This window comes from Papaver somniferum, unplaced genomic scaffold, assembly GCF_003573695.1.
Source record: "Papaver somniferum cultivar HN1 unplaced genomic scaffold, ASM357369v1 unplaced-scaffold_115, whole genome shotgun sequence".
Taxonomy (NCBI): domain Eukaryota; kingdom Viridiplantae; phylum Streptophyta; class Magnoliopsida; order Ranunculales; family Papaveraceae; genus Papaver; species Papaver somniferum.
The window spans coordinates 322,068-344,230 of record NW_020620492.1 but is presented as its reverse complement, the minus strand read 5'-3'; the positions used below and the strand labels follow the sequence as shown (position 1 = coordinate 344,230).

The 22,163-nt window shown below is 35.6% G+C and overlaps 2 protein-coding genes across 2 annotated transcripts; both read right to left on the bottom strand.

Moving 5' to 3' along the window:
- Positions 1–12,703: 12,703 nt before the first annotated feature.
- Positions 12,704–15,185, bottom strand: LOC113329120. The gene is made up of 4 exons (XM_026576086.1): positions 15,008–15,185; positions 14,590–14,752; positions 13,220–13,366; positions 12,704–13,078 (listed from the first exon to the last, which is right to left on the bottom strand). Exons 1-4 carry the CDS (start codon positions 15,175–15,177, stop codon positions 12,704–12,706), a joined length of 855 nt encoding a protein of 284 aa, XP_026431871.1. The 5' UTR covers positions 15,178–15,185.
- A 4,458-nt stretch (positions 15,186–19,643) lies between these two features.
- LOC113329058 (cation/H(+) antiporter 15-like) lies at positions 19,644–20,864 on the bottom strand. Its single transcript, XM_026576028.1, has 2 exons — positions 20,104–20,864; positions 19,644–20,015 (listed from the first exon to the last, which is right to left on the bottom strand). The coding sequence occupies exons 1-2, from the start codon at positions 20,422–20,424 to the stop codon at positions 19,644–19,646; spliced, it is 693 nt and encodes a 230-aa protein (XP_026431813.1). The 5' UTR covers positions 20,425–20,864.
- Between the last annotated feature and the right edge of the window lie 1,299 nt (positions 20,865–22,163).

Below are 22,163 nucleotides of genomic sequence, written 5' to 3'. Positions count from 1 at the left end.
TAACCATAAATATGTCCCATGCATGCATTTCACTAGTTTGTAGCTTTGACCCAAAGTCTTTTGCATCGGTAATAACTAAAAATAGGCTGGTAATTATTTCAGCAATCAGCAGTCACCCTCCCTCTTCTGTATGAGAAAACGAAAACACTCCTAGTACTCTAGAGTGTAGTCCAATACGCGTCATTCAAGCCATTGATCCTATATAGCTTTCGTATGAAATCCACTGTTCTTTGAGTTAGAGTTAAGACTGTGTCTTGCATGGGTTCAAGAGCGTTCAATTCCATGAAAAAGTAATAAGCTTATACTCCAGTAGTTACTAATCAAATGTTGACCCGTTGACCAGTATAAACCTGATTCAGCGGCTTATTTCTTCGTTTTTATGATGCCCGGCAACAAATCCGAGTCACTTACGATTGCATGCAGTCCAGGGCATTCATACTTTTGGATTGCGTGGTCCAACATATGTATTATTTAGTTTAATGCGACATTGTTAGCACGTCCTCATAAGAAGAAGGCAACTGGTTCATTATTTTTCCATTTTGAACAAGACCAGAGGGAAATTTATTCATTAAAAAAAGAAAAAAACATAAAATAAGGGGCGGAAGCCGCAGAACCAAACCCCCAAGAGATGAAATAAGCTACAAGAAAAAAGCCAAATGGTTTGTTGGTAGATTTTGCATTCCTTCAAATGCAAATGCGATTACAAATACTCTTTTTTTATTTTGCCAAAGAACTTTAATTTCTCAAACTGATTTGTTTCCATACAGACATTAAGTAAACATCAACTCGCTCTCTTCCGTATTTTCCTCAGATAGAGTCCATCTCCTTTACCATGGAAAATTTTCAACAAAGACTTGCACAATTATCCGTCGAAGTATTAGAACATGTAACTGCAAACCCTCTGACTGACATCGAGAGTGGCGACGTGAGAGGATCAAAGAACAAAGATTTATCCAAGAAAGGAAGATTAATATTGGCTGTTGCAGCTTTTGTATTCTCAATATCATCTTTGTTCATCATCATAATAAAGCTCACTGGATACCTTCATCATCACGAAAAACTCAAGTAATCTTATCTAAATCAAATCCAGTTTTCATTTCATTATTATATCTCCCCATTCGTGTTGGGCTAAAACCATGCGGAAGCGATTTGCACAGCTACACAGTGATACTCTAAATATTACAAAGAACACTAGGAAAAAAAAGAGACGAGAATTTAACGAAGTTGAATCCTAGGAAAAAATAAGAGATTTATATATTATGGTCGAAGATAACATATAAACTAAACCCTAGAAGAATTTTTTTGGTGTGTTTTTTTTACTTTCTCTAATAGGCTATTTATACTAGTTATTAGGTCTCCTATACATTGAGTTTCCTAAAAACTAGGATCAAATTAGCCGTCTCCAATTGAGTATCCTATAAACCAGGACTCAATGACCGACTACACCCAATGACCGACTTCAAAACAAGCCTAAACTTTAGGACCAAGTATGTGAGTTTAAACAAACTCAAACTCTGTAAGTACTTTATATTTTTTCATTTCATTACATCGGTTGCTCTTAATATGTGTCATGCCAATCATGGACTCACGGGGTTTTGGAATTTCGAGGTGCAGGTACATGTTCGCCATTGACATCATTTCCACAGTATACACAGGTTTTCAAGTTGCACGCAAAATCATCAGTTAACCACCGGAAAATCTCTGTTTGATGAGCGCACCACTGGATTTATCAATTTTTTTTGGAGATCTGGTTAGAAATGGAGACATTGTTGAATGTGAATATCTGGTCTAGTTTTACAAGGGGACTGTTTTTCTTATTTTTGTTTGTTTATGGCTAACTTTGCAGATTATATCAACTTGTTAATATCTGCTGCATCGACGGCAGTTGTCAGTCATGATATCTGGTTATTACAAGCTCCCTCTGTTAAATACTAATACATAAGGAGACTGACGAATCGGGGTATTTTATCTTGAGCAAAGCCAAATTCAGTTTTGTAATTTTCACTTTCTGTGGCATCTCTTATGATGTTTTTGTGAATGTTTTCTTTTTTTGTTTTTTTTGATCGGCATGTTTTCGTGAAATCTTAGGATTTGTTTGTCACCGAACATATAAATGTTGCTCTTTATTTCCATAGATCAAACACTATCCCACACAGTATCTTGTAATCAATAATATCCTCATGGACCATACTTATAATCCCCGCTGGCATAAGATTCCATCAGTTAAGCAATTTCAAAATGATTTTTAGAATTAAAACTAAATAAATCTACTTTTGATGAGACGGATAGTTTATGCTCATGACTTTTAACCAGGGGCGAATCTACACTGTCCTACTGGCCCCCTACATTTTTGGAAAAAAAGAAAACCGAATGTTTTTCATTAAAAATTGAGTGATTACCTGTCACACAATCTTCAAATTAGTGTTTACACGCAAAGAAAATCAAATATGTGTTTACACAAATACCTAGGTAATTATGTATTTATAACCAAATACAGGATCGTTCTAGACTTTTAACTATGAAAAGATCGTTGTGTAAACACTATTTTGAAGATTCTTATTTGTCAAAACTAGTCATAAAAATTCAAGGTGACCAAATTTGTGGTACAAAAACCCCACTCAAATGTTGGGATTTATTAGAATTCCATCTTAAACTAAATTGATACAAAAATCTCAAATTTTAAAAAATTGCTACAAAAACCCTAAATTTCAAAATTGGTTTCCTCAAATTTTATAATGAAATCAAAAATTGGTTTCGTCAAATTCTATTGGGTTTCATCAAATTTTATGATGAAACCAAATTGGTTTTTTGTGGATGGATAGTGGCACCTTTGAAGTTATAACTCGCGGGTTGTATAAACACCTATTCCCTTTTTCATTAAAACCTGTGCCCCCACGATTCAAGTACCCGGATTCTTCGCAAACTACCACTACAAAATAGGTGGCTTCTAGGGACGACCATTTTTCCAAAACCGTCCCTAGAGATGGTTATTTGGGACGTTCATGGTCTGACCGTCCCTATAGGTCACGGGATAATTAATTTAAAGCTATTTTTAGGCCGTCTCTAAAAGAAAGTATGATAAAAAAGTATTAGTGACGGTAGAATAGGGGACGGACACAAAACCGTCACAAATGTTTTTTGGGACGGTTTTAGGGCTTCTTGGGACGCTTTTTGGCCGTCCCAAGAGGCCTTCTATTTTGCAGTGTACTAATCCTTATTATGCGGCCATACCCAATTGGCCCAATTCTACGGACTACAAGTTTTTTCTTCCAAAAGCTAGTTAACTACTGAACTGCCTACAATTAAGGATTAGTTGTATATAGAGTTCCTATTTTTTACTGGAAAAAAAAACATAAAGAAAAATGCTACAAACTAATTGTAGTGGTTTTTGTAAAACAAGTAGAAATTTCGTCTTTCAAATCGTTTAATGAGTGCATAGAAAAATCAAACATAACAAATATGTAGGAACTAGGTGAACATCTAGATCCTAAATCTCAAGTTTATTCAATCAAAAAAATGTTGATGGGCAGTTCTTTTGCGATTTTAATTCATATTTGATACGAAATTCAGAATTGCCATGTTTGCAGCATACCATATTCCTTAAGGCTTCAAAGAGAAAAACTAAGCAAATGAAAGTTGGGGGTTTAGGAATGTGTGGTTGGAGGAATGTGTGTAAGCCGATTAAAGTTGGAGGGTTAGGAACTAGGAATCTTAAAGTCATGAACAGAACTCTTCTGCAAAAATGGTGGTGGAGGCTAGGTAAACAACAAAAAGCTTTGTGGGCTAGGGTTGTAAGGATAAATATGGAATTGTTGGTTGGACATAAAGAAGTTTCGCTTGGGTTGGTTGGAGGAATGTGTGTAAGCCGATAAAGTTGGGGGTTTAGGAATTAGGAATCTTAAAGTCATGAATAGAACTCTTCTGGAAAAATGGTGGTGGAGGCTAGGTAAAGAACAAAAAGCTTTGTGGGCTAGGGTTGTTAAGGATAAATATGGAATTGTTGGTTTTGGGTGGATGACTAAACAACCTAAAGACAAGCATGGCGTGAGTCTATGGCGGAATATCTATTCACTTTGTGAAGATTTTTTCAAGCAATGTCAATTCAAGATCGGCAAAGGGAACAAAATCAGACTTTGGGAGGATAAATGGCATTTAGATGGATCTTTATGTCCTAGGCTCTATCAACTGTCCACTAACAAAAATGTTTCCATCTTGAATGCCCAGCAAACTGTGGAAGAAGGGTTGCATTGGGACTTGGGGTTATTACAAAGAAGACGGTTTTATGATGCTGATATTGAAGAACTGGCTACTCTTATGTCTATGTTGGAGTCTATTTCTCTCGATCCTATGGAAGAAGATCAATTGATATGGTTTGGGGATAAGAAGGGTTTTTCTCGGTCAAAGCCACCGCCATCAACAGTACAATGAACAACTTCCCCAAATGGGCCAAATCTAAAGTTTGGTCAAGAGCTTGGCCACAAAGTGTGGGTTTCTTTCTTTGGCAGGCTTCCCCGAGTAGACTTCCTACTATGAACAATTGAAACCTGTTTTGAGGCATACTCAAATATTTTGAGGCATACATCTGTCTAAGTTCGGCTGACACCCTCAAATAGTTGAGGCATACATTTTCTAAGTTCGGCTGAAAAGTTATCAGCCGAACCTTATTATCAGCGAACCTTGCAAAAACATAGGTTATCAGCCGAATCTTGAGTATGCCTCAAAATATGTTTCGAACAATTTGCATAAAAGAAATTTTGGGCTTGATCAATCAATTCTTTGCAAGCTTTGCAGCAGTTGTGAAGAATCCGTAGACCATATTTTACTACACTATTCCGAGGTGGTTAGAGTTTGGAAGTACTTCTTTGATGAAGCCAAGATACCCTTTTCTATGCCAAGTACTGTTTTGGATTTTCTTACAAGGTGGAAATGTTCTAATTTTCCTGAAACAGGTAAGCAACTTTGGCGAAGGCTTCCGACGGCTGTAATGTGGGGTGTGTGGAAGGGAAGAAATGCTCTCGTTTTCTCGAATAAGGCCTTCAAAATTCAGGATATCATCAAGGAAATTAAATTTAATGCTTTCCATTGGTCTAAAGGTACTGCTTGTTTCAAAGGCATTGACACTTCTCTAGTTATTGCTGGATGGAACCAATGTTTTGTTACTCCTCACTAATGTATTCTTTTCTTTTGAGTTGTTTTAGCCCTTGCCGTCTGTAGAGGTTGTTGTTGTTCTTTTCTTGCCTTTTGGTAGTGGTTGTTTGTATTGTTCTTTTCGTTCTTTAATAAATTTCTTGTTTACCGGTCAAAAAAAAAAACTAAGAATAATGTTTAGAGGTCATTCATTTTTGCATAAGAAGATAAGCGACTAAATTTTTTTACTTTACTTTAATATTTCATTTTTTCTTCGTTAATTACAGTAGAAACTTATAAATTAATGTTCTTGGGACCACCAAAATTTATTAATTAAGCGAGATATTAATTAACCAATAAATTAATATCTTATTAACTTATAGATTAATTTATTATCACATAATTATTTAAAATTATTTCAAAGAACCGTTAGGAATCCTTGTCACCAGCTGGACGCCAACAACCTTCTGTATGACAATACCTAATCTGTGAAAAAAGAAATTACACTTCTTGACGCTAACATCAAACCTAGACAAGTGATTGTGCAGTCTCTTCAAAAGGTCCACAAAATCCTCATTATAGAATATTAAATTCTTCAAATTATTCTTCAATCTCCCATTTTGCTTTATTCTAAACTTCGTTCAACATATAACACAAGTTTAAAAAGTTCGAATTAACAGTTAGACGATGATATTGCTCAAAACTTACAAAATTTGATCGAAAAATTCGGTTATCGAGTTCAGTGAATGTTATTAGTCCTCAATATTTGGAAGAAAATGAAGCTACACAACTATTGACTGATGAAGAAATAATAGAAAACGCTATAGGAACTGATAGAGATGGGAAAGAAGATGAAAGTTCTATAATAGATCCCCCTTCATGAAACGAGGATGTTAAAGCGGCAATCACTTTAAATAATTTCTCGCTGGGCTATGAAAAACAACACCAGAAATTCTTACGATGATAGGAAAAGTTAGAGAATATATTCAATGTAATATTAATTTTAACAGAAAACAGACGACAACTGAATCATTTTTCAAGAAATCTTCATAAAACATTAATTTATTGAATATATATATAGTGAATTATTAATTTATTTTGCATATGGGGTCTACATAAGTAATTAAAAATGTGTTATTTTATTATTTTTGCGAATTATTGATTTGGCACGTTGTCCCCGACTAGAGATCGGTTGAAAATATTATTTAAGAGAAATTATTTTTGTGTTGTTCTAATCGATTAATATTTATATGTGAATGGACCTTACACTTAGTTTGATCAGATTTTGCACTGGTGTTTGATTTAGTTCTTTATTGGCATATATGAAAGATTTTTCCAATAACAGTTCTAGTTATAGCTCTCAAAAATCAGTTGCGTCCCCACTAAATTTTTGTTCTGGATTTGCCACTGCTTTTAACATTGACTTTGCTTCTCGTATTGGAGCACCTTCGAATGCCGAGCATCCCTCAATTACAACTTCGAACTCGGACAAAATACCATTTTGGTTCATCTTACAGCGTTTTGGGTTTTGGATAACTTGGGTCTGACTTTCGTAGCAAAGTCAATAATGAACCCCTTAAATTGGACTAGCCAAATAGTTGTGTTGTCAACTCATCCCTATTCGTGATTCTAAGAAAAGTGAGGAAACTTCATTCTTGCACTCCAAATGGAAGGAAAATTCTACAATTCCTATCAAAACCTTATCAGTTCTTGCTGTCGTCGGTATCTTATTTACGGCAGACGTTTGGTTGACTGTCATGATGTCACCTTAAATGACAATTTCGACCCCAAATTTTCTATAAAATCAAAATGACACAGACAATTTTTCTTTTCCTTTTCTGGCAATATATTGTATGCCTTCCAAAGTTGAACCCATTATGAAATACCACTTTCAAAAGCAACTGTTAGTTTTAACCATTGATTTTCAAAGAGATAAATGGTAGGTTATACATATCGCATCTTTGGCAACAAATCTGAATCACTTATAATTCCGCACTACAGGTTTTATTTAGTTTAGAGCAGTGCTGTTCCGCACAGCTGCGCGGGACAGCTTGATAAGCAAACAACTACCTGATTGTCCGATCATTTCACAAACCCGTTAAATTGGCATCCATTTAGTTTTCAACTTAAATACAGCTGCCACACTTGGTATTATTAAAAGTAGTTCCTTATCTTATTTAACAAAGAGCAGTTTTGTCCCCCACAGGACAGCTTAATAAGCAAATACGTTCTCAATCGTTGGATGGATTCACAGACCGTTAGATTGAAATTTACTTTAGTCTTGCAATTAAAATACAGTAGGCAAACTTTGCTGATTAAAAATATATCCTTTTGATTTATAAACGTTTTTATTTGTATCCTCTTCTTTTGTTTTTAGCATTCGTGGCTAAACAAAATCTCTGGATTTTGAACCAACGTGTTTAGGATATCCCACCATTTTTCTTTTTTTACTTAATAAAAGGTTAAAATTTTATTGGAAAAGAAAAAAAAGAAAGATGAGAAAAGCCTAGGCGGTACAATCCGGGAGGCTAAAATGTCTGCCCAAAGCAAGGTGACAAGAACCCGAAAACCAAAAGAGAACTAAATCGACAATTTGCATACAAAGTACGCAAGAGTCGGAGCTACGAACAAAAAACAAAGGAATCGCCAGTGCGAAACACAGGGGCTAAAAAGGATATCCCACCTTCATGAGTTAAATCTGCACATAAACTAGCATGGTACCAAATCTTTATATACCAGGTGTTGTTTTGGTGGTAATCAATAAAAACATGCTTTGAGAAAGGATGGAAGTCTTATGTCTACTGAATGTTTCATTTAGATTTAAATACTGAAAATTTGAACAAACAGTACATGAATTGGTCATGGTAGATTGGTAGTAGTGGAGTTATGTTTGGAAGAAGAAGAAGAGAAAAATAGAAAGGGAACAATCGCGGGCAAGGAAAGACCCTTGCCTCCATTATATTTTTGTAATACTTGGTGAACATGCCTTTAAATAGAAGTGTAAACTAGGCTGTGCCAGCACGAGCACAGCCCAGCACAGCCCAATACGGTACATCACGTTAGTTAAATGGGATGTGCTAGGTTTGACTAATGGGCACAGTAGCCCAGCACAGCACGCGACACGGATTAGCACGTGGCCCAGCCCAGCACAACATGTTAAGAAAACACGTCATAGCATGCACAAATACAAAACATAACAAGGTATAATACATCAGATTTTGTGTATATTTTACAAAAGAGTTACTATTCTATCTAGTTTTTGACCTTTTATACCGATTTATTTTTATAACAACACATATAATACCTAAATATTTGGAAATATCGTTGTTATAATGTCATTACCCATATATACTTGACTAGAACATTAATTCACATATTGTCTATTTAGATATTGTGATAATGTCCGACTAAATGTATACCATTAAGTGACCTCAAATTATTTATAGCACGTGTGCCAGCACGACACAGCACGGCACGTGCTGTGCCTGTGGGATGTGTTGTGCCTAGCTTTTTACTAATAAAGCACAACACGATACAACACGTTTAAATTGTTGGCACAACCCAGCACGGCGCGTGGCACGTGAAGCACGCGACTTAGTGTGCCGAGATAATGCCGGGGAGGCACGTTTTACACCTCTACCTTTAAATGCTGACCCACGTAGAACATGATGAGAATGTTATCATCGGACATATAATTAGGCCAAGTCATGGACAAAAATCATTTTCTTTGAGAATATTGGTGATTGATTTTTCTTGTTTTTGCTCGGTCTTGATAGGAAGTTAAGAGGACCTGATCGCCTGAGAAATGCTCATTCCCGCACCACATTATTAGGGACAAACCGATTCAACAGTCAAGCCCCATGCGAGAAAAATATCGAATAGGGTGCCAAACCAATTAGGGACAAACCAATTCAACGGTCTTCGTTGACTTTGGCTTTCCTTCTTCTTTGTCTACTGCTTCCTCCTTTCACGAAGTATCTCTTCGTTGGCTTTAGCTTTGGCTCTGGCCTTCCTTCTTCGTTGGCTTTGGCTTTGGCCTTCCACGAAGTAGCTTCAAGTCCCACAAAAGTCCCACAAAATAGCTTTTAAGTCACGAAATAGCTTTAAGTTCCACGGAATAGCTTTAGGTGCACCAAGTAGCTTTCATCCCACTAGGTATGTTATCAGCATCCACGAAGTAGCTTCTCAGCATTCCATGAGGTAGCTTTGTCATGAACTCAATCACACGAATCTGATTCTTGGGCGTATTTTTCCGACCAGCTAACTAAACTCTTCCTTCGTGTTAAAGACGAGAACGGGTTCCTGTTATGCTTCGTTTTAGTGCGTATGAAACTTCCAGATCTGAATAGTTGAACGGAAGATTAAATAGATTAAGGAAGAGATTTTTTCTTTTGAGACTAAATTGTTGATGATATCTCTGTTGAATTTTTCTCCGGTGGAAGATTTCTCCGGATCTGCGCCTACTCCTTTGCATCATTTCCTTATCTCCTTGAACTGTTGATCCGTTTTTTGTAATGAAGATTCAAGTTGTTGACTGAGACCTCCATTTTTGCTCTCAAACTCGTTACCCTCCCCTCCATGTTTCTATCACTAAAATGTAACTACGGGAAATCCATAATTACACCCAAATGTTGTATTCATTGTTCTTGACTCATTTCAATTTCTAACACATATAACAATTCCTTGATCTAGTTTCTTTAGACACTAAATGATCATTGGAAGTGCTAAAAATATAAAAGAGACACACAATTTTTACATGGTTCGATCCATAAAAGGGATCTAAATCCATGATCTTCACTATAATATTTTGGGGTTTACATGAGACTCCATTAATGAGTTTTTGAACTCTAGATCTAGTTTTCGGAAGAAGAAAATAAGGAAAAAAATAAAATCTCATCCCTTTGTCTTTCTTAAATATTTTCTTAATTACTAAAGAGTAGAAATGAATTTACCAAAATGTACTTTACTTACAAATTAAGGAAACTTAACTAAAATACTATGTAAACTATCCTAGTAACCTTATACTACTTCGGCCTTCATTTTGCGCCATTAGCAGAGTGTGATTTTTGGAATCTACATATCTAATTCGTATCACTTTGTTTATTTCTATTTCGAACCTATATTCGATTTTGGTTCATTTCTCCTTAATCTAATAATTTCACTGAATAATTTTAGATTTGACCTCGAAAGCAAAGTCAATGGATAAACTCTCCACGACGCAGTCAAACAATTGAGTTGTCAACATCTAATTGGCTAGGTTCACACTTCCTATTTTTTAAAATATATTTATTTTTATGTCAAAGGTTAAATTCTTCGCTTATCATCACAAAATTACGGAGAATGTTGAAAATAGGGAAGAAGTGGTCTTGATTGTTTGAAAAGTGATGGATAAGTAGGTTCACCCGTAGACTCTCCAAATCATATCTTAGCAATTACAAGTTGATGATATATTAACGCGCTTCATTTTCGTACACGCATAAGAATTCATCGCTTTCAACCCAACTTGGTACGAACTAGCTTTTCTTTTTTGTATTAGAATGAGTGTGCATGCATGCTTATCGACTAAAGAAGGCTTTGGTTGACCAAAGCAACTATTTTAGAAGTTTAGTTTAAACTTCCGACCCTAGTTAGTAAGTTCGCGAATGATTCGCGAATCATTCGCGAATTTTTCCGTATCACGAATTTTACCGTCTTATTCGCGTACGTTTGCAACTCCGAACCCAAGTCGCGTATTATGTGGCATTCCCGGATTATTCGCGAACCGTTCACGAATTTTACGTATTCCGAATGATACGTCCGCTTAATTCGCCATAAATTCTTTAGCTTTTACTTTTCAAAGACTCCATTTTTTGGGCTTTACTGCCTTCCGAACATACACGACCGAATATTAGACGTGTTGTAATTTTTATGAAACAAAAACGACTGAAGAGATTTGAAGGTGAAGGTGAGAGAGATCTCAAACTCACTAACCAAGCATCTAAACCACCATACGACGTCCTCTTGGATACCTAATGTTGTATATATTATTAATATCATCATATTAAGTTTATTTTTTCTTTAAATAACTCACACATATACATAAAAATTGGTCTATGACCTTATAAATATAAATTATTTGTTATATATAGATACCGAATTTTCAGAGCCGAACTCACATTTATAAATCGAATTATACACGTACGTATGCCGTTCCGAATTACTGACGAATCACGTCCCGTTGACCGAATTTTGGACCGAATCTGAATTTTACAAAACCGTATAATACTCGTACGTTTGCCGTTCCGTACGTTTACCAAATCCCGAATTGCTAACTAGGCTTCCGACCTCCATAGTTTCTTTCATGGGACCTCATTGGCCGCAATTTTTTGTATAGTAGTAAGAAAACTGGTTCTAATCAAAGAGTACTAGTCAAACATAACTTTAAGTTGTCAAAGAAACAAATACTATTAAAACCTCTTTACACTCCCATCTCTTAACATACAAACACTACTGATCTTCTTTCCTCGGCTCAAATTCATCCCAATACCTCTTAATATTAGTTTGATCGGTATATCAGAGTCAACAATGGAGAACTACAAAGAAACAAAACCTTCTGCACCATCGGCCAACCCTCGGACAGACATGGAGTCTGGTGGTCAAGCAATTCCGGCTGCGAGGCCAGGAAAGAGTGAGAAAGTAAGTTTGATTCTGAGGGTTGCAGCTTTAGTGTTCTCGGTAGTTTCATTCATTATTATGGCTTGTACCAAAAATTTCGATGGATTACATCAGTTAAGGTACGTAGCAGTCTAATCTGACTCATCTTAGCTTCTTAAAAATAAGCGTGTTGTGCCGTGTTGTATTGTGCTTTGCCGGGCACATTTATTTTATTTTTCAATATAAATACTTTCCAAATATTTAGATATTATATGTGTTATTATGAAAATAAGTCAATATAACATAATTGGCTAGAATAATGTCTCTTTTGTGAAATATACACAAAATGTGATGTATTGTACCATGTAGTGTAACGTTTTATACCAACTATGACGTGATTTTTTAACGTGTTGTGCTGTATCGTGTCATGTGCTTATCCATGTTACGTGCTGTGCTGGGTCACTGTACTGATTAGTCAAATTCATCCCGTCCCAATAAATTAACATGTTGTGCCGTGCGGTGCTCAGTCACGTGCAGGGTTGGGCTGTGCTCAAATTTTAACGTTCCGTGCTGGACTGTGCTCGTGCAGGCACAATCCAATTTACACTTCTACTCTAGGATATATATTAGGAACAAAAACTTCGTTTTTATGAAAATAAAAAAAACCCGACACGGAACTTTAGCTAAGCATGTAACATTTCTCTGATCTCTTCACAACAAATTTGTATATCCAAAAAATAACATTTGAAACAACCAAATATTTTTGAATACAAGAAAATTGCGACACTTAAATATTATTTATGCAGCATTAATATTTTAGGGACACATACCACCTGTTCCTCCAAACGCCGTCGTTATCTTCCAATCCCCTCTTATACCAGCAAACAAAATGTTATAGAAATCTAACATCGTATCAAGCTTGATTGGTACTTCATAGGGAATATTAAGGACACATACCACCAGGTCCTCCAAACGCCGTCGTTATCTCCCAATCCCCTCCTATATTACCAGCAAACAAAATGTTGTAGCAATCTAACGTCGCATCATGCTTGATTGGTACTCCATAGGGGTTTAGGTTAACAGATTGGCCTTTTTCATCAATGTACTTCATTTTCCTCATAAATGCCGTTTCCAAATAATCTTCAAGTTGAGGTAAATACCCATTTCCCATCGGCGGAGATGGTGTTTGAGGTTTAGCCCCTGCAACCCCTCCATATCGTAAAACTGAAGCATTGTTTGTTAAATGTGTAAAATTTCTTTTTGGCCAATATCCTATAGTTCTGGTAGTAATCAACCACCAGTTACCAGTCTGTGGGTCCTGTCAATATATTTATAATAAGACAATCTAAGAAAATCTCTTCATGCATTTTATAAGGAAGAACCTATATAAAAATCATCCCATTAAGTTGTTACAAAACTTCTACTTACTAAAATTCTTAAATGTAAAGGTCATACTTACACGGTATACTTTGACATGCAGCGCCCATGCATCTTTTCCATAGACTGATAATGGTTCTAAAACTGCACCAAGAGATACATCATTGTCAACTTGAACAAACCCAGAACAAAGCACGTTGAAGCAACCTGTTTGTTTCTGATTGTCTGCCTGTCATTTAGGATTTAAAAATTAATTACTGTGTGAGAATTCAGGATTCAATTAGTATGTAAGAATTCAGGATTTGATCTCAACCCATTAGCGTCAGCATTTTTAATATTAGCATCAGGATGCATAAAATCTGTGTATTAATTTCTAAAGAAAACCATGTATATTGAATTAGTAGAAAAATATACACCATGTATATTAAATTCATAGAATAAAATTAGAAAAAAACCATGTTAAGGTCCAAATATACCGTCCAATAACCAAATAGTCGAGTGTGGTTATCGCCGAAGACTACAGGATATACCTCAAAGTAAGCGAAAAATATTATTAATAGAAGATAACACAAATCAGTATAGTAAATAGATGACTTATCATCCAACCAAATTCAATGCTATTTATTTTCTTCATCTGGACCATTTTTGATCCAAATTTGTGCAGTGCTGAACTAGTTGTTATCTAGTTCAAGCCCATGTACACTTATATGAGCTGAAGCTCCAAAAAATGCCTTCGTTTCGCTAAATTCTACAATAGAGACAACCTATAACCACCAAAAAATACAACGTATCTTATAAGTGCCAAACCAAATTTTCTTAGTAAAAGTATATTACATCAATAAATAACCAAACAATATTTTAATCCCACATTAATGGTGATTTTTCTGGTTTATGGTTAGTTCCATCAAAACTATTTTTTTAAGCCATATCAAAACTTGTGAAGTACCAAGTAACGGAATATATGCAAGTGTAATTTTACTAAAAGTACTTAATTATGGTCGCGAGCTTAACTCTTTTCTATTCTTTTACATTTAATATTCACTAACTAGACCATTAATAAATAACTTTAAATTAAATATAGTATTTGATTTAAGAGAAACATTAAGAAACTTTATTAAGAAATTTAAATGTTTTATCCGGGTTTATTATCGGTTCTGAATCCATTAATTTTAAACCACGTAGGATGCAGCTCAAATAACCAATTATGATCCCTATGATATGATATTGGAATCATACGAGTTTACATCCACGATTAAAAGGATATGATTTTGTGTTTTTCCAGGAGGAACTTTTCAGGTCAACTATAGGTCCAAAAAAATTGAGATGGAAAAGCAAAATATGAGTGTATAAAATAATTTTGAAAAGTTTGAAACGAGAATTTGCATGGGCATGTAAAATCCAACAGATAAAAAGTGCGATCATGCACAAAAGTGATCTAAGTACAATGCTTACACGGATGTCCATAAGCGAGAGAGTGTAAGCGCTTGGATCGATTGGAATCCTATTTTGCAAAAGCTTTCGAGCATTAATTAAATCTTCCTTTTTTATCCTGCGGATAGGTACCGTTTTTGGTGGACATCTTTCATTTTGAAACCCGTTATCAATATTTAAGCTCCTAAAAATAGATGATGAAACGTTTATGTTAGTCGTTTCTTCTGGAATTAAACTTGAAACCATTTGTATTTTATGATCTTTGAGCAACGGATGATCAAACGCAGGTTTCTTATAAATGTCGATGCAATCTACTGTATCTCCAAATTTGGTCTGAGAGCATACCAAGGAAATATATTAGCAAAAACCAAGTTTATGAATAACCAAAGTCTAAAGAAAATATTAAGATGAATACAAAAGAGGGAGATTAACATAACACCTATCATAATAGTTTTGATTGGCTTTTTGTTTAGAATTTTTAGTTGTTTTTCCAGTTCCAAATCTTCTGTTCTCTTTTCCATACACTTGCTTCTTCTCCGTATACAAATTGTCTTTCCGTGATGAGATTAGGACCAAGAACACAATAAGACTAACATTTGAATACTCCATAGCCTAAGTTATCTTGTAACAAGATTCTTGTTTTTGCAATCCATTGAACAAAAATGATCCCTTAAATAATTTATTTGTGATAAGATGCTAATTAAGACCCACTATTTTAGGAATATTGCCTTTAATTTGGTTCAGAAGGATTCATGCATTTGTCGATTAAAATACAGATTATTTGAAAATAAATCTAGGGGATCAACAACACATCTCTAATGAGGTACAGGTTTAGAATAAACATGTTCAAAGAACTCAGCATCCCTAGATTCCGTAATAATATTCACACCAATGTCAGAAAAAATCAGAACACACAACCAAAAATCTATTTGTAGAAGTATACTCAATATACCCTATACGAAAACACAATCAACATTTTTGGTTTCAATCTAGTTCTTTTAGGAAGAGGAATTACAATCTTAGTCAAACGCCCCCACACTTTGACACATTCATAAGAAGGTCATCTACCGTTCCATAAACCATATGGAGTTTCATCTGATTCTTAAAAGGGTACTTTATTCAGGATATACTAGTTAAGAGGACTGCCTCCCCCACAAGGCCGCAGGTAATCCTGAACTAATCAACATGGAAATTATCATCTCCTTAATGATACAGTTGTTATGTTCAAGTCTTCTAATTGGTTTCCAACTTCAAGTTTATACATCTTAAGGCTTCTAAGGCGTCATCCTTATCCTAAGCAAGTATACAAGATAGTACCTCGTACAATCATCTACGGAAGTTATAACCATCTTTTACCACAGTGGTTTTGGGTTGAACTCATGTCAACTAGGCCTAACTGAATTAATTCTAAAGGCTTAGAATTACTCTGAACATTTGTGCTAAAAGATTTTATAGCATATTTTGATTCTTCACAGATTTCACTTTTGTGTTCAAAATCCAAACTAAATTTGGGTACGAAGCCTATGCTAGCCAGTTAAGCATTGACTTATAAGTTTACGGTTCCAAGTCTACCACGTAAAACAATCAATCACACAAAGATATCACAAGAATCAACTACGTTCACATCATCAGTTTTTCCGTTAAGCTTATATAGACCCAAAGTCCTATAACTCTTGCTTAAAAAATCACTGCCTAGTTACAACAAGTTTTCCAGATTCAATTAAGATCTTAAATATTTTTCCATCTACAACAGAACAAGATACAAGATTTTCGCATATGCTCGGAACATGAAAACTTCATTCAATGTGAGAATATTACAGATATGAGCTTCTGCTCGACCTTTTCCTTTTATGCAACCTCTATTGCATATGAGTTACTCAATAAGAGTTTCTCGACATCCCCTATCCTATGATAGGAGGTGAACAGGTCTCTGTTTCAACAAACATTCTTGGTGGCTCCAGAGTCCACCTACTGGTCTCTCACATTGGTTATTAAAATAACTTCCGACATCATGCCACCAAACTCGTTCTAGTTTGTTTCAACTAAATTAGCATTAACTTTCTACTTATTAAGGTTTTTATGTTGTCTACAATTTACTGCCGCGTGGCCAGGAATTTTACAAACATAACACTCACCCTTAACTAAAGTAATTCCGGATTCAGGTTTACGAAATATACCTTTATCATGAAGACCATGCTTAGAGTTGCGTTCGATGTTCTCACCTTTGCCATCTTTGGAAGATTTGTTTCCAACCACATGCGGATATTAGCCATGTCCCTCGGAGATGACACCTTTATTCACAAATCACAATTCCAAATCAGAAAGTAAAATATGAGTTTTGAAGATAACATCTATATATACAAACTTCGTTTGAATCAGCGTTTCAAAAAACTCATGGTTACCCCACAAAAATTAATTTAGTTAACAACAATTTTCTGCTCGTCAGAATTTTTCAGAAACGTTTTTCTGTTTTGTAAAATATCAAAAAAATACTTTTACAACTCCAAAAATTCTGAAATTTTACGCGGGTAACTATCAGGATGTCGACTACGTTGTGTCAAAATGGTTCATCGAAATTACTTCTAGATTAAAAGATAAAATTGAAACTCTACAGCTGACTAGAAATTCGTTTTTTTGTTTTCACTCCACAATTAACATCCATGATTCACAAACCAATCAATCGTTTTCGATTATTACAAATACTAATGTCTTAAGATTGTTGGGTGAAATAATCAAAAACAAAGAAAAATCAAATAAGCAAAAGTTATTGATACTTAGCTCCTTTATAATGGAAGTGATTGCTTTGACGAAACGAACAAGCTCCCCGTATCTCCGCAACAGCAACAAGGCAAAACTTTGGAAAACAAGTGAGTCACGTGTTCAACACGCTGTCCTTAAGACATTAGCGCCCGGCTACACTCAAGAGTGATGCTATAGCCCTCACAACGGATATCTCCAGGATAAAACACCCTAATACAGTAGTATATGCTCAACTTGAGCTTGGCAACTCCGAAAAAACCGTTAAGGAAAATCGCAAATGCTTAAAAAAAAACGCTATAAAATATTTTCCTTAGGGGTCCCTCTAAAATATAGAGCAACCCCTTTCCCATGATTTTACAAAAGTAGTGAATTTCTTTATATATGGAATAAAACAATTTAAGAAGAGGAATTCCCCGATGTGGGACTAAAAAGCTTATATAATCTCTTAAAACAACTAAAAAGTGGAAACTCCACAATGTGGGACTAATAAGTTTTTCATTCACAAATAAAACAATAAATTAATTTTATTTAGTTAAACACATTAAAATAATAATTAATAAATATTGTTCCAACAGTATGCACATATTTTAAGTAAATTGAATGTTCACTTTTCTCAGAGGATTCTCGTCTATATTCACAATGACATGATTACATGGTCCTAGTGCAGATGGACTGATATAGTTGTGGTGTACTGCCAATGCTCAAAACTGAAGTTTGTTTTGTAATTAGGAAGGATAGTACAGAGATGTGATCGACAATTACATGAGCTAAATGGTGTCATATCCTTCCGTCGATCTTAAATAATGCGTCCCAATTTGATTGTTTAATCTATTACTCAATTGAAAGCTTAGATCTTCATTCCGCATTGCACAAGAAAGGAATGCGTTATCTAACCAAATAAGAAAAAAGTGAAGGAAGAGTCTATTTTTGAAGCAAGAAAACTAAGATAACATTAAGGGAAAATTGGGAAAATGCCTCAATATAGGGTATAATGTTGGAAATCTGCCCCAGCTTTAAAAATATCGGAAAAATGCCTCATTCGGTTAACTTTGACATACAACTCAGTTAAGTGACAGGCGTAACACCATCATCACCGCTAGAACCACCACCAAAACCGCCGCCACCACCATCTGAACCTTAAACTTTGAACTCTAAATCCTAAATCATGAATTTTGAGCTGAACCCTGAGTTTTGAAGGGTATATTTGTCTTTTTCTTTGTGTGTGAACTCACACATGTGACTTAACTGAGTTTTTTGACGGAATTGTTGGGGCAGATTTCCAACATTGCACCTCATAATAGGGCATCTTCCCAATTTTCCCCAACATTAATCTACACCCACTTTTGAGGATGTGACGCTAAGTTGGATGTGCCATGAGTCCAGTGAGGACAGTTTTTACAGCTAACGGTTGGATTAACTGTCAAGATAAATCTCGGGTTTAACTTGATAAAATCATCTTAGAAGAAGAAATCTATAAAACCAAAAACAAAAAATGATCTAATCTGCAAGTTGTGTTGTATTACATACCTAGCTAGAACCATTTACATCAACATACGTCATAATCAAAAGTGCAGATGACTATACTAAACATCCTCCTCATCCTCAGTTGGTACTTGTATATCGACAAATAATTTTTCTACAAACGCCTACTGTTGCATTACCAAAACGGAAAAGATCTCCAATCACACCAAGTTCTTTGAAAACACACCATTCATCAAGTCCATGCAAAATTGGTGAGCTACTATCATGTCGTCTCCCAACAATTATGAAGTCGTAAGAGTCTTCCAGGCATTTGATTCTACTTGCTGTATCTGCACAATCTGTTACATCTTCTTCCTTGTAAACAATGTTTTCGGTGTTCATAATTTTGTCCCATAAATAACCTATCAATTCATCATCTTTTTTTTTTGCATTTTGGTTTGGCTTTATATGCGTGAATCGAAAAACAGAGAGTTGTAAATTGGGCTTATCTGCCATTCTCATACTATATGCTAGTGCCTCTCGATCATCAGCACCTCCGATATAAATCATGGCAATATTATGCAAACTCATGGAAACATCAATAGCAGCTCCAGAACTATTTTTGTGGTCAAAGAGTATCCCAACTGAGCAAGGTGGTTTTTGTAAAATATTTCGGTTGACCGTCCGATAAAGATGTTCGTCTAACTCACTGAAAGGTATGGTCACCAGATTCGTCCTCTTTTTCATTGCTATCTGAGATACGTCGTTATCCATACTTGAGAACGGTGATATTGCAGTGAAACATTGCCCTATTGTGTATCCTTCATTCTGTTGTTCGAACTGGTGGAAGGCATTTATAATTTTATCTGAAGAATTACGGCTGTTGGCTCGTGTAAATTGTTTTTTTTTTTTCTGTGTTCAATGAGGAGGGAAGTTGCACGACCAACTAGCTCAACGAGGTGCAAAACATATATACATACAAAGCTTTCTTTGGTAATTGGATTAGTGGCTTCAAGGAAATTGAGGATGCTGGGGACGTTTTCTTGATTGTAAACACAAGCCAGTATGCGCAGCTCACTGTTGACAGCAGAATTTAGGATGGTTTGTCTCTTGTAGCCCGCGTACCTCCTCGAAGGATGATATAGATGTTTCACTATCGGCGTAGTTACCATTGTTATCAATAGATTTGTGAAGATCATTATTGTGTAAGTTTGTTGACTCATCAACTGCAATCAAACGTTAAAGTTAAAATATAAAGTTAAAATATTAGTGGTATATATATCAGATGCTAAGTGCTTATACTATGTAACTAACCTCTGCTTCAACCATGGCCATTAAATACAACATGTAGAATATCCCGTCGCAGTTTAAAAGGAGAGCGAGACACAAGGAATCCTCTATAGGCATCCGAAAGTAGAGGGAAGCCGATATTACTACAATAATCTTTGCAGAGTAAGCAAGCAACATCATTATCTCCACAACTACAAAACTTTCCCAAATGACTTTGAATGGCTGTACGCGATAACCTGCTATTATGTAAGATGGCGGCAAGAGCACAAAGGTGTCGAAGCACTCGAGCTTTTTCTGAACAGCTTCTGCTATAGGTGACCCAACAGGTACCGTTAGCCCAATCATAAGTGGTCCAAGAGAAGGATCTATGCCAATGAACTGACTAAAAAATGAAATTCCATAACGCTAAGAAGGATGAAAGAAACATGACCTTCCTTCAAAGTTCTTCCTTCTGGAGTACTTCTATTCATCCACGACATCACTGGCCGTAAAATGAATAAAATGGCAGTTATAATGAAAATTTTACTTATCCACGACAATAACAACGTCCTTTGCTTCAAATGAGTGGCTTCTAAATATAAGGTGTGTGAAAAATCAAAAAACCAATTGCTCAATCCAGTGATTATCGAAATGGCCAGGCCTAGACGACCAATCTCCGAGTTGAGGAGGTTCAAGTCAGCAACAGCACAAGCAGTATCATAGAAGGACGAGCAAGATAGTGTCAGTTGAACGAATCCGAGAGAATCGCTCATATTCTGTCCCATCGTGACAGTTTTTCTTATAATGGCTAAAATAGCTGTATTAAAAAGTAAAGGGATGAGGAAAGTACAGCAGCCTATGACCATAGTTGATGTACTTGCTTTCGTAATCATATCCATGTCCGTCTTCACTCCAACAAGGAAATTGAAAAAAACTAACCCAATGAAGGAGATAAGTTCCATTAAGCCCATCCCTCCTGAATCGCGAAACAGGTCTTGTAATGTTTTTGTACTTCCCAGGACAACCGGGCCTATCACGATACCAGCCTGAAACATGCAAAAGACATTTCAAATACTATCTGAGTTACATAAATTGATACCATTTTGATGACAGAATAAGAAATCATTACAAAGACTGATGAAACATATTTAATCTGGTCCAATTGACGAAGGAAAAAGTTGAAGGTTCCGATGAAGAAAATACAAAGGCCAATCTGCAACATTTCAAAAGAAAAGGAACCATGCTCAAACATTTCTTTGGTAGGCTTCTGGCATCCGAAATCATTCATCCTGCTTTCCTAACCTTCAACCTGGTTCAATATTTTTTTTGTTTCTGCGTACCGAGCGCTAGAATAACGTTTTGTAACTAGGCCCTTACCTCGTGCTACCCAGACTCATTAAAAGTTATTTACTATGAATTTCACCATTTGCTCTCACTTGATTGCTTTTCAATATGGTTGAATTAGATAAAAATAAGAACAGTAAACAAAAAAAAAAAAAAAAAAAAAAAAAACAAAAAAAAAAGGGGTTTCAAAGTCAAAGTAAAAATGTAGGAACGGATTTGATTACTGGGACAAGAATGATTTGCGGGGATGTATATTAATTTAACCATAAGTATCCCATTCATTTCACTAGTTTGTAGCTTTGACTATTGCAATTAAATCTTATACAATCTCTTAAGGTGACTAGGTCACTATTGTACGTGACACTCGATTCCGGTTTGTACTTAACTCATTAATTAATCCCTGGATCCGTCTTTATGTTTTCGCTGTGTGCACACATTTTTTACAGACGGTCTTATTCCGAAAAATATCAAGACAAATTTTGGACCTCGGAGTGACCTCGGAGTGTCTTGCCATTGTGTGCACAACGTAAACTCCTTCCTCTCTACTATATGCAAAGAGACACATGACTTGTCCATAGGGAACAGTTCATTTTTGTAGTATTATGTTGGGAGTGTTAGAGGATTCCGGTCGATAGTGACAATGACAATGATCGCATGATATATCGTAGTGTAGAGGGACTGATGCAGTTGTAGTGTACATTGGCAACGGTAAAATCTATAGTTTGGTTGGTGTAATTAGGGGATAGAAATGAGCATTGGAA